The sequence below is a fragment of the Bactrocera neohumeralis genome, chromosome 5, assembly GCF_024586455.1.
Source record: "Bactrocera neohumeralis isolate Rockhampton chromosome 5, APGP_CSIRO_Bneo_wtdbg2-racon-allhic-juicebox.fasta_v2, whole genome shotgun sequence".
Taxonomy (NCBI): Eukaryota; Metazoa; Arthropoda; class Insecta; order Diptera; family Tephritidae; genus Bactrocera; species Bactrocera neohumeralis.
The window spans coordinates 33333913-33347677 of NC_065922.1; the positions used below are offsets into that span (position 1 = coordinate 33333913).

The window sequence follows — 13765 nt, forward strand, 5'->3', positions numbered from 1 at the left end:
AACTCACCAAGCTGCCTGCCACTGTTCTTCTTCGACTTCGCATACTCGCATATAACTAATAGAATATAGTAAGCAACCACAAAGAAATTCATTCCACTAAAACAAAGTTCATCGACGTAACTCATAAATTATTTCGCATGCAAATCCGTCACATCTATGAAGTGAAATTAATTTTTGATGGCTTATAACAGCCGCGCGTCCCACACGCCTCTCAGCGCACAGCGCCGGGGAAGATTTGGCGCTAGAAAGTGCTTGGAATAGCAAATGAGACGAATTTGGCAACAAAACCGCAAATACAATGGTTTTGTATCGATTACACATAGCCAGGCTTGGCAAAGCTCAAGGATTTATTGGCTTAATGCGAAGTAAAGCAGAGGACAAAGGTAAGTAAGAAAGCAAAAAAATTAGAGAGGAAGGAAACAATTTTCGGCAACAGTAAGCTTTAGTAAAATGCAATGAATACATGCTTGCTTTCTAAGGTGAAGGAAAAGCACAAGAGGAAAATAGGTAAATCAAAGCAGTGGGTGGGAGCTCTATTGTTATACTCATCTACATATATAAAGGGTAGTTCATATAGAAATTCTTTAAAATATTTTAATATATTAATATTTTGTATTCAAATTATTATTATTATTATAGTATTGTAAAAAGGCTGCCGCGTATACAATACTTTTTGCTTTTCAATCTCTTGGAATAATTTCAAATTTTTTAGATTCACATGACAAATTGATTTAGTGAGTGATCTTATCAGGGATCAGTAAACATAAGAATTAAAATTCAATATACTTTAAAATTATGTTTTCCATTTTCAACCGCAACCAATCGATTTCATGATGTTTGCCATAAAAATGGATAAAAAGGTCAGAATCATAACTCACCAAAAATAATTTATCGCCTTATATTTTTATATTGAATACTATATACATATATAAAACATGAAGACGACGAGACGAGTTGAATTCCGAGTGATTGTTTGTCCGTATATCCGAGCAAACGATAACTTGACACCTCATAGAGGTTTGTATTGCAGAAAGGTGGATTCGGACTATTGCCACATCCACAAAACGCCATTAATCGAGAACCTATAAGGTGTCATAACTAAGCAGAAAATTAAGATACGAAACGTTTATTTAGTACAGGGGATCAAGGACAACAGTCGGAAAATTTAGCCTCCATGACAAAACCTCTCCAAATGGGTTGAGTCTGATCGACTTCGCAGGGGCTCGAAATATGGTTGTCTGTAGTACGAGACTCCAGCACAAGAAAACTCATTAAGCTACTTGGATGTCTCCGGATTGAAAAGTTCGAAACCAGATGTCCTTGACATGCGTACGCTCCGAGAACCTAACGTCGACTCGGGCCACTATCTTGTTGTAGCGGAGATACGCGTCCGCCTCTGTACAACAAATTACGACCGTCGACAAACAAAGAGAATGTACGACGCCGAGATGCTACTATACATATATGCTCTTTGAGAGCACTCATCAACAACTCGGGAACTATGGGACTCTCCTAACGTTCGACAACGATCGAAAGAACAGCTGGTACAATGAGGACTGTCATATCGACCGAGAGTTCAAGAGGGAAGCGAGGCGCATTTGCAGACCAAAAAAAAAGAGAGAGGCCAAAATGCGTGAGTAAGAAGAGCTTGACAAGCTGGCCAGTGGTAATGCTCGAAAATTCTACGAAAAGATGCGGCGACTAACGGAAGGTTTTAAGACCGGCCCATACTTTTGTAGGACCCAAAGTGGCGTTCCAGTGACTGATGTCCAGAGCATACTATAATAATGGGGAACACTTCTCCAGCCTACTGAATGGTTATGAAAGTATAACATCTGGAGATGGCGAACCCGATTCTCGAATCGACGACGATGAAATAGATGATCTATTGCCCGACTATGATGAGGTCGAATAGCAATTATCCGTCTAAAGAACAAACAAGGCCGAGCTATTCAAATACGGCGACGAAGAACTGATAAGAAGCATGCATCAGCTTCTTCGACGATTGGAACGTACATTAGTATGCTCTGCCCAATTCATAAAAAGGGTGACGCTCCAATCGGCGCCAATGTCCCAGGATAATTATTCTTAATATCGCATGTAAGTTTATCATATTAAAAAACTACATTCGATCAAATTTTCACCATGTCTTAAAATTCAGAAAAGACCCGTAAAAGTAAGATCGATAACACCACGCCTTCGCCGATTTTAAAACCGCCTTCGAAAGCACGTAAAGGAACTGCCGCTTTATCGCTATATCTGAACTTGGTATCCCCCCGCAAAGCTAATAAGGCAGTATAAGCTGACGTTGAGCATCACTAAAAGCTCCATCCGGAGCGGGAAGGACCTCTTCGAGTCGTTCAATACCAAAAGTGTTTTCAGACAAGGCGACTCCCTATCATGCGGCTACTTCAATCTACTCCTGGAGAAAATAATTACAGCTGCACAGCTAAATAGACTATTCGCGCTGTAGTAAACGCGGCTATAACCGTGTAAGCGTTGTCTACACCAATAAGGAAGAAGAAGATATGGATATATGTATATATATATATATTTTTTTTCCAAGATACATACATATATTGTCATCATTTGCAATATTCATGCAGAATATACAGGCAGAGTTACCGTTTACGAATTCAATTGAAATTGGAATCCATTATTTGGGGAACTATTTGTTCCACAATTTAAAAAATTTCCGGTTACTCTCCTCATCTTCCATTTAATGATGGTGATTGAGTATTCAAGATTTGACGAGACTTATGCAAACGCCAAGTCAGAGATGTGAAGAAGTGGCTATTTTCCGAGATTGGAAAGAATATTAGAAGACTTCACTCAAAGATGGTCTTCTTACTATCTCAGAGTCCTCGCAGGGCTACATTTCAAGAATTAGAAAATAATTTTGAAATTGTAGTGTGAAAATGTGAAACCGAGCGAATTCCTGTACATCTTTTCTGAAATATAAGAAGCCTGCTAAAATAGGAAAACCAACAGAGTTGATGTACAAAAAGTGTATTTTATGATCTAAGCTGTATAGATCTTTCATCTGATTTTATTACAGTCAGGCAACTCGTATATTGTAATTATAAAACATTTAAAAAAATTCTACCCTGAAAATGTATTTTTAAATAATGCTTTTTAGGGTAAATTCCCAAAAGCTTCAAATAAAGCTCTAAAAAGCTTATAATTAAGTGAAAATTTAGAGTTGTGTTTCGTATGAAGGACTTTTTCTAATTTTATTTTAAAAATGAAACCACCACATGAACCACCTTTTATAAAGGTACCAATTCAAAAGCACCAAAGCAAGCGCCCATCAATGACTACAAAACAAAGTTTCGTAGCGACAAGTGAAGGATGAAAATATTTCGCCAAGGAATTAATTAAAAAACTTTTCAACAGTTACATAATAAATAGAAAAATTCGCCGTTCACATGCGAATTAGTCTTTTAGTTGCTAAACTGCATGACAGCCTTGATAGGCGATTTATGCGCACCGAGCTCACATGCGATGTATGTATGTATGTGTAGATGCGGCAGTTATCAGCATGTTGCAGCATCCTTGGCAGTTAACTAACGGCAATTTTTGTCGAACATTTCATTAACTATCAATAAACTTGCCATTAAACTTTGCTATTAATTTGGCAAAAGCTCAAAGGGATGAAAGCGGCATTGCATAACTAACGGACGTGAATTAGTAAAGCCAACGCTGCTACGCCGCCGCCCTGCACAGCCCGAAAATGTAGCTACTATGTAGAAAAAATTTGCTTGCAACTCGAACTTGTCCTTAGCATCTTTTAATTTGCAACTGCAAGCGATTGTTTTCTTTTGCTGCTCTTATTTTCTGCGAGCGAGAAAAGTTTGCGCACAGCTTTTGCCATTTCGCATTTTACATGGCATAACAAATGCCAAACATACATTAACCTTTTCGCCTTCGAACCCGCACCGCCCGCGACCCCCGCGCAACCTCACGTGCGCCCAGCGAAAATGTGTTGCAGCTGCAAGTTGCCCTCAGCACTAAGTATTCGAATGGCATTTTTTTCGCCCTTTTATATTTCTGTGTGTGTGTGTGTGTTGATGATGTGTTCAACGATTTTGCCGTGTTTGTGCCGCATTGAGCCCCTTTTATGCATTTTCGTTGACAAAACTTTTAATTTATGTCAAAAGCTTTTTACCAGGAATTTTAATATTCCTTTCTGCGTGTAGACCCACACACACACTTACACTTATTTGTATATATACACACACCCACACAATTGCGATGTGAACAGCGCGCCATCGTCAGCGCCGTTGTCCTACACATTATGCTTGTTCTTGCTCGCACTTAGCATGTTACTAAAGTATTCTTAAGAAGCTGCCAAAACATATGCAAACACACCAATATTGGTATATATATATGCGTGTGTGTGCCTATAAGTGTCAAGAAATGCTTGCAGCTGCATGAAAAGAAAGTCGCTGGCATTACTTGTAAGTTATAGAACGAAAATTTTGCATTGAACGCATACTTTTTGGCGCATTGCCGTATGTCGATAGATTCACATTTTGCATGAATTAATTTTTTCTAATCTCTTGTCACATAAACCTGAACTAAGTAAGTCCACTTTTATAGTGTGATACGGTACAAATTTGTTCCTCGATTAAACTAGTAGTGACATAAATGATGCTCAACTGATAGCACTGTGGAGAGTCGATTTGGCGTCGTTCGCAACTACTGGGACTGACGTATGGAACGACTTGGTGCATTTTACGTCGATATCTTAAATTGATACAATGCAGCTTGTGCAAGAACTGAAGCCGCTCGACCTGCCCAAGCTACATCGCTTCGTTCTATAGGCTCTTGAAAAGTTTTAAGAAGATCCAACGTTTTCGAACCAAATTTTCTTCAGCGATGAAAACCATTTCTGGCTCAATGAATATGTGACAAACAAAATTTACGCATTTGGGACGAAGATCAACTTGAAGAAATTCGAGAGCTGCCGTTTCATACAGAAAAAAAAACAGTTTGATGTGGTTTTTGGGCCGGAGGAATCATCGATTCATATTTATTCAAAAATTATTCCGGAGAACGTAACCGTCATTGGCGACCGTTATCGCGCACACATAATTATTTGTTTGGAAAAAACGGCGCCACTTCCCATCGCAACAATCAAGATCGTGTACCATCACACTGCCGCGAGTTCTCGCGAGTCATCGAAAATTTGACTCAACGAATGGACCATCTGAGACGTAGCCGCTGCAAATGTTTGAAAGAGATAATCTTCAAAAAATATATGCCAAAGAATAGTCATTCGAATTATAATAAACATTTCCCATTAGAGTTCTCATATAAAACACGTTTTGTAGTAGCCTTTCTAATGAAGCATCCTGAAGGTCATTAACAAAACAGAAATGTATTTATGAGAGGTGTTCTGACCATTTGGAAAAACTGGAAATGTAGATGGCAAGAGGAAGAGGTAAGATCTAAAAGTGAGGTGAGTATAGAAAACACAAGAGAAACTATGGAATGATCTGAGCTCTCAAGTGGTTCTCAGACTTGCTTTATTCAACGAGTTCGTGACATTGGGTAACATTATGGTAATCCAGTTATTTTCGACTTTGTTTTTCGAATGTAAAAACATCGCCACTTCCCACTCATCGATTTAAATTAAGATCGTTACTATCACACTGTTACCAGTCGAAGTTCTCGAAAGAGTCATTGAAAATTTGACTCAACGAATGGACCGACTGATACTGAGATTGGAAAATAAATGTAGATAGCAATTTTCCGGTAAGATCTTAAAGTAAGGTGAAGTTCAAAACACAAGAGAAACTATGGAATAATCTGAGCTCTTGGAAGTGACCAATATGATCAGGGTGGCGGTCAGTATATCTAGAAAAATAGATAGATCTATCTCATTGAAAATTTAAGAACTGTTGAAAGCTTTTTAAAAAGAAACTTATAAGAATAAATCCCTTAGAAAGAAGGTTATATGTACCACTGAGAGGGCTGATTGAAAAAAAATCGTGCGTTCAACATTGCCGTGGATTACGCAAAAAATAATTAAAATGAAATAAACACACACAATATGGTAACATTTTTTAAGTCGATTGAAGATTTCGGAGAAGAGAGCTAGTATACTTTCAATAGTTTTTATCAATTGAATTGCTATCCTCTAATTCTCTCTAACCTGATATAGATATACACTATATATACACTATAAATATTGTAACAGATTTATTCCAACTTATACAAATAAATGTATGTTATATAGGTATTTATACATACACCTCATACATATGTATACATATATTCACAGAGTAAACAACTGGACAGGTGTCAATAAGAGAATAACAAACAACAATCAAAACTCGATTGCATGAATAAAAGAGTGATTTGATTGTGGCAACACAAACAGCTGTTAAACGGAATAAGGGCACAATCATTGAATACTATGGTGCAAGCGGCTAGAAAAAAGAAATAAAAGAAGAGGTGCTCCTACAAATATGATATCCAATATCGATGTGTGGGTAAAACTAGACGTGTAAGAAAATTTGCTTTTATATTATATTTATCTTTTTACATAACAACTATTCTAAAATTTGGTCGATCATTGACATTATGCAAGCTGAGACGTGTAGTCCTAAGCCTTAGGTACGCTAAGCCTTAGGTACGCTTTTTAAGTCGATAGATTAATTTTACTTAATTTCATGACAGGCGCAACCCTTGAAAGCTCATTATCGAAAAAAGGAGATATGACCAGCACAGATAGTGAAAAAATAGCAAAATACATGCATCAATAGCGTCAAACATCAACAAGTACTCTAGATGAAAACGCTAAACGTCATTTCAAATAAAGTAACAGTCACATTGCCAATTTCATTTAAACAGTTTATTTCATCTAGTAGACAGAATCAAGCCCATCCAGACGTCTGGGTCATAAATAAAAAATGGTGGTGGAGTGAGCCGTAAGTTTTTCTGAAACATATTCAATAATATTGCAGTCTTTGAACAAACAACATCACATTTTTTCATTGTGTTGAAAATGTCAAATTTTATTCCTAAAAGTGATGATTTGAAGAAAGCATGAATTTTTTTGTTCCATTTGAAGAATGCTTGTCGAGGCATAAGGTGATCATGCTTTATCAGAAGCAACATGTAAAATATGGTTTCAACAGTTCAGAGATAATGATTTTGATGTGAGAAATGAAAAACGTGGAAGGCCATCAAAAAAGTTTGAAGCCGCCGAACTGCAAGCAATATTGGATGAAGATGATACTTTGAGTCAACAGCAAATGACAGCTATGGAAAAGATACAAAAGTGTGAAAAATGGTCACATGAATTGAAGGAAAAATTAATGGGAAAACCAAAAAATCACTTTTTGAAATTTTGCTTCAAAGGCACGAGAGAAAATCAGTTTTTTATCGAATTGTCACTTGCACTGAAAATTGGATTTGTTATAAGAATCCCAAACGAAGAAAGGCATAGATCAATCTTGGACAACCATCAACAACGACTGCAAAAACTGATCGGTAAGAAGTCAATCAACTCAGAGTTGTTTGGTGGAAGGTGGTTTGGTGTGGTATATTATATGCTTCTAAAACCTGTTGAAACTGTTAATACAAGTCACTACAGACAACAAATGATCATTTTAAATAATGCATTGATCGACAAATGACCAGAATATGCCTGAAGACACGGCAAAGTAATTTTATTACACGTCAATGTACATACTTGCACACTGAGAAAAATCCGTTCAGGATACAATTAAAGCACTTGGCAGGGAGCTGCTACCCCATCTCCCGTATTCACCAGACGTGGTCGTGTCATCGATGGGACACGCATTGGCTGAGCAGAACTTCGATTCCTATGCAGTAGTCGAACATTGGGTGGCTGATTGGTTTGCTTCAAAAGACGATCATTTGTATTGACATGGTATCCAAAAACTTCATGAAAAGTGGTCAAAATGTGTAAAAAGCAATGGCCAGTACTTTAAAATTTTTTTTTTTTACTTTCCCATTCAAATTTAGTATTTCATCATTTTTTATGATCATCTTAACGAGCTGTCCTTCAGTTTTGCAGTTATCGATCCGAATTTTTGCCATCCGAACTGATCAATCAAGTACTTGAAGGAAAAACTTTTTATTCAACGAAATGTCTAAACGAAATTTAGTGTGGATTATTATTGTCCAAGGCAAGGCTACAATATTTGAGGAGATTTTTCAGATCAGACGGCTAACTGCTCCGGTCCAACTGAAGTTAACGTTTTTTCTTAATTAGATTACATCAAAGCAAATTTGTAGATTTGTGGAGAAAATGTTATGTTTTGGACTGACAAAATGAGTAATACATTTTTAATAAAAGAAAAGTTGCAGTAATAAAAAACGAGTTAATATTACATATTTTGAAGTTGCAATTTCAAAAAGAAACGATACTTTTCGAGTGCAATCGCCTTTCGGATCGTCAAAATTCAGCTTCCACAGCAACTTGTTTAAAGTTTACGTGCCGAGCTGACTGAATCGAATGCTTTGATACTATGTGTTGAGACAAGGAAATCTTTTATTATAATAATTGAGTCACGTTTTTAGGGATCTCAGTGTACTTTAAATAAAGAAGAAAACGATTTTTTTTAAATCCAAAGTTGTATATTGTCAAGTCAAATTGTGCTCTTTTTTATATTGAATATCAAAGAATCTATAGAAATTTAGAGTTTGCCAGAAATTTCGAATCACCAGCAAGTTATAAGTAAATATTATATATCAAAAAGGGTTTCAAAGTTCCTTTCGTTTCCTTTGAAGTACGACAACTAATTCTTCCTTTCCTACCCATGACGAGCCTAAATCAATCTGAACACTTGCAAAAATTCCATGTAAAATAATAGAGGAAAACCAATTTAAAAAAAGAAAATGAATAAATAAAATAAACGTCAAAAACCACAAATGAAAAATTGAAGTAAACACACCAACTACAATAACAAACACAAAGCCATGTTTAGTGGGGAAAATAGACCAAAAAATAGTAAACAACATTGGTGTGGTTAGAGTTAGTGCCAACATGGCACCTGCCACAGCAAACAACTGCAACAACAATCGAATAATATTATATTAGCAAACGTAACAAATGCAAATACCGGCACACAAACAAACACATACTCATACACACATACAAGCACATAGTGCTCATGCCAAGGCACAATAGTGAGTGGGAGAAAAACTAGTAGTCAATAGATTTCCGAGCATTTTACCGCTATATGACACAACAATGACGACAACGTAAGGACACACGCACACACTCCTCACCCCTGACTGAGACAAATAGTGCGCTCGTGTTTACCTTTTGCTTCTATTTGGATTTGTTTGTGTGGTAAGTGCGATTTGAGTGGAAATGAATGTATTTACCCTGTTTACTTATGCAAGACACGTTTATTGAAACAGTTAAGAAGTTGATTTGATTTTAAGATTTGCTTTAGATTATACAGAAATGAGTGCCTCGACAGGTAAGTGTATGTATATGCAAACTTCTTATGTATAAATATATTATATTAGCCGGTACAATGGTTTTCGGCTGTGGTATTTACGGTGAGTTCTCGTCCTTGAAGTTCTTTATATCCCTCTTTTGATATCAAGTGTTGTAGTTTTTATTCATCGCTTGATGTTACAGATGAGATTTATGCCACACATTTTTGACATACATATGTACATTCAATATTCAATATAGGATTTAATCAAAAATAGTAAATACATAAAACTTTAATAAGTTAAAGCCCTGTTCGTTTTTTAGTTCTAAACACATCAATATTTCCTATAGAATTTTTAGAAAAATAGTATTTGGAAAAACTTTCATAAGTGTAAGCTCGGAAAACTTTTAATCCGTATTTTGATATACGTTTTGGTTTTTAGGTTTAACACGAACAATAGTCCCTATGGAGTTAAACGAAAAATAGCATAGGAAGAACTTTTAAAAGTGAAAGCTCTGAAGGTTGTTTATGATACGGTTTTTAAGTCTAAAAGCAGCAATATATAATAATGAATTTCACGAAAACTAGTATTTGGAAGAACTTTCATTAGTGGAAGCTCCGAAAGTTTTGAAAGGTTTTATTCTCTATCGTTGTTCTAAGTATTATGATATAAGTTTCGGTTTTTAGGTTTAAAAACAACAATATTTTCCATTTAATTTATAAAAAATAGTAGTTGGAAGGACTTTCATAAGTGAAAGCTCTGAAAGCTGTTACTCCGTCTTGCTGTCCTTTGTATTTTGATATACATTTCGGAATTTTGGCTTAAAACCAACAATATCTCTTATTGAACTGACCGAAAAATAGTATTGGAAGAATTTTTAAAAATGAAAGCTCCGAAAGACGTTTATTTTTCGCGTTTTAGGTCTAAAAGCAACAATAGAAAATATTGAATTTGACGAAAACTAAGATTTGTAAGTGAAAGCTCTGAAGATTTTGAAAGCTTTTATTCTCTCTCGTTGTCCTAAGTATTGTGATATACGTTTCGGTTTTTAGGTCTAAACACAACAATATTTGCTATTGAATTTAACGAAAAATAGTATTTGGAAGAACTTTCATAAATGAAAGCTCTAAAATTTTGAAAGATTTTATTTTCTCTAGTTATTCTAAGTATTTCAATATACGTTTCGGTTTTAATGTCTAAAAATTACCGTTAGGTGAACAAAACTATTGCTATTTCTAAATAACCGATGAACAAATTCAGTTACCCATCGTAGCGTAGATTTATTCGGGTGAGTCTACGCCATGTATATACTTTAACTTTTTCGACTTTCAGAATGTGGGGATTCTTACCGAGTTGTCAAAATAGCAAAGGAAAGAAATTAGTCTTAAATCTTGTTGAATTCGTAACAAATCTCTACCCAACCATAGAAGCAATCTTATATTAGTTTCCTTGCTTATATTAGCTTTTCGGAGTACTAAACATTATTACAACTTTCTGAAACTTCTTTAACTTCAACCATACTTAAGCGTTAGAAAAACAAAATACTTAAAAAAACTACTGTGAATAAATGCTGCTCGTATTTTTAAGAGCTTGATAACTTTTTAAAAAAAAAACGCTTGGTTCATGACATTTACTTTTTGAAGATAATTTCATTTAAATGTTGATTTCGTCTATTGTATAACAAATGTTGTCTTTTTACTCGTACACGTTAAATCGCATGATCTTGGTGGCCAACTACGGGTCCATTTCTTGAGATGAATTGTTCTCCGAAGTTTTCCTCAAAATGGCCATAGAATCGCGAGCTGTGAAGCGAGCGCAACTTTGCCAAAAGCTTTTCATTGACACAAACCAACCAGACATAACGGAATGAAGAGCTTTTAACGGTCTACAAAGCTTTTTATATACAACTGAATTCATTCAGCACAACATGACAGCCAAACGAATTTTCGAAGTTGCCTTGGAGATAAACAAACGGCAATTCATTTCAGTTCGACCCAAAATTTTCAATCAAAAATCAATTCAATGAAAACGTTTATAGCACACAGAAAGCACACTTTTTTTGCTGAGAATATATTTTTTTAATTGTCATTTTTTTTAAATACTTTCCAAAGGCATTCGACAAAACGCTAAAAGATGCTGTTAAACAAGGAATACTGGAAGGAAGTGATACAGGAAATCGAAGATGCAGCGCATCAAAAAACGCTCAAAGACCTCATCAAAAATTATGACCTCTCAGTCACTTTGCCAGAGGATTTGCAGCAGCGCGTTAAGAAGATAATGCCTTACGAGTTTGACGAATATGACCGCCTGGTGTATATTGCCGAATCTGCCGTGGAGACGCCGAAATCGTTCGACATAGAAGAATCCACAGAGGATGAATTTGAGCGCAGAAAAGTGAAAAAGAAGGTACAATAAAATTATTAATACGTGCTCTTAAATACAATAATGAGTGTGTTTGTTAACCGAAAGGCTGTTTTCAATGAGAGTACATGCTCTGAAATCGAACGTATGGAGAATGAGTTTGTCAAATTTGAAGTGAAGCTCGACACTGGTGTGGAACGTAAGGCGAAAGCTAAGAAGCAGATTAACTGGACTTCGGGTTACATATGCAAGCCGCGACGGGAGCGTGTTAAATGGGACTCGAAGATTTATCATCTAGAAAGAAGTTTGGCAGAGAAAACGCTGGACGAGCAGGCGGAATGTTTAATGGATGCGGTGAGTAGTGCGCTTAATATGCTTTAAGGCTTTATCTTTTACACGTTTATACGCGAATTTCTATAGTCAGCAGAGCGTTTCACCGAGTGGTTGAACTCTGTAAGCAACAATCGTGAAACGGACATATCAAAAGCTCAACTGAAATCGTTATTCTCGATAGAGGGTGACCGCCGTCTCTTAGCATCGATACAAACCGAGCCAAAAGAGGTGAAGGCCATTGCTAAAGCGGTGGCGGATAAGTGGAATTTGCCTGAGGTGAGTGTCATTGCTTCCTTGTCTGCGCATGCGCATTATTTTATAAACATTGCGGCTTCTTCACTTTAACAATAGATGGCCATCGAACTGAAATATGAGAATTATATTAAAGATTTGCTGAAGAATGTACCGAAGAAAGTGATAAAAGTCGCTTTTGGACGCACAGTACCATATGAGGAACGTCCATGGGTACCCATGGAACGTGATCGTTTGATAACCACGGTATTTCCCGACGAACTACTCTCCGGTGCAAAATTATTCAAGGGCATTGGTCATCTGCGTTCAGTGAAGACACTCAAAGAGTTTTACCAGCAACGTCCACACTTGAAGCGACCAAAGTATTTAGAGAAAACAGGTCTTTTCAGAAAGACAAAGAAATTGGCCACAAAACAAGAAATTCCATTGTACGAGTTGCTCAAGTTGGAGTACTAAGCTTATGGACAGAACGAGTTTTTATACTAATTTTGTATCAAATATAACCTAAAAATTTCTACACGTCTCAACAATGATGGCTAAATAATGACAGAAAATTTGAGATTTTTAGTTTTGTTTCAACGAAGCAGATCTTCAGGCACATGCTTTGCATAAAGCTAAATAAAAAGTTTTTCTTAAAAGAGTTGTATTTTATTGTAGCATTGGTTAAAGAATTTTAAAGTTGAATTCTTAGACAGCTACAGGTCTGTACACATTGGGAAGCCTTGGAAACTCGTTGAATTTCGTGGTAATATTTTGCCTCATACCTACATGAAATGTGCACGAGTCAGTGAACAAGTGTCTGTTCTCATCAATAATTAAAAGAATCTATTTTGATATCTGGCCATAACGAAATCCAATGAAGTGACAGGAACCGAATAGGACAGAAGATTTATGATGATGCTCTCATCAATTATTAATACAAATTATTATGAACCAAAACAACGAAGAGTTGATGATTCGGAATAGTGTTTGGAGATGTTTAAGCGTAATAAACCCGAGTGTTTGCGTCGATATGTGAGAATGCACGATACATGGCTCACGAAGTCCAATCAACTACCATCCGAGTGGACTGCAGACACCAAAGCGTGGAAAAGCGCAACAGTTGGCTGGGAAGATTGTAGCGTCGGTCTTTTGAAATGTGTAGGGAATAATTTTTATTGACTACCTTGAAAAAGAGAAAACCACCAACAGCGACTATCACATAGCGTTACTGGATAGTTTGAAAAAGGAAATTGTCGAAAAATTACCATATTTGAAGAAAAAGAAAGTGCTGTTTCACCAAGCAATGCACCGTCTCACAAATCAGTGAAAACGAAGGCAAACAACATCCAGGAATCGTCCTTCGAATTGCGTCCGTACCTAACGTATTCTCGCGTATATATGCTGCCCA

The 13765-nt window shown here is 36.3% G+C and overlaps 1 protein-coding gene across 1 annotated transcript; it reads left to right on the plus strand.

Moving 5' to 3' along the window:
* The first annotated feature begins 11422 nt into the window (after positions 1-11422).
* On the plus strand, positions 11423-12969 carry LOC126759542 (uncharacterized). Its single transcript, XM_050474407.1, has 4 exons — positions 11423-11835; positions 11899-12144; positions 12211-12399; positions 12475-12969. Exons 1-4 carry the CDS (start codon positions 11563-11565, stop codon positions 12829-12831), a joined length of 1065 nt encoding a protein of 354 aa, XP_050330364.1. The 5' UTR covers positions 11423-11562; the 3' UTR covers positions 12832-12969.
* Positions 12970-13765: the final 796 nt, after the last annotated feature.

Excerpts from the sequence above, each read along its gene's own strand:
- LOC126759542 (XM_050474407.1), top strand. The coding sequence starts at position 11,563 with ATGCTGTTAAACAAGGAATACTGGAAGGAAGTGATACAGGAAATCGAA. Across the intron at positions 11,836-11,898 it reads GCAGAAAAGTGAAAAAGAAG|GCTGTTTTCAATGAGAGTAC; the intron begins GTACAATAAAAT and ends GTTAACCGAAAG. Across the intron at positions 12,145-12,210 it reads CGGAATGTTTAATGGATGCG|TCAGCAGAGCGTTTCACCGA; the intron begins GTGAGTAGTGCG and ends GAATTTCTATAG.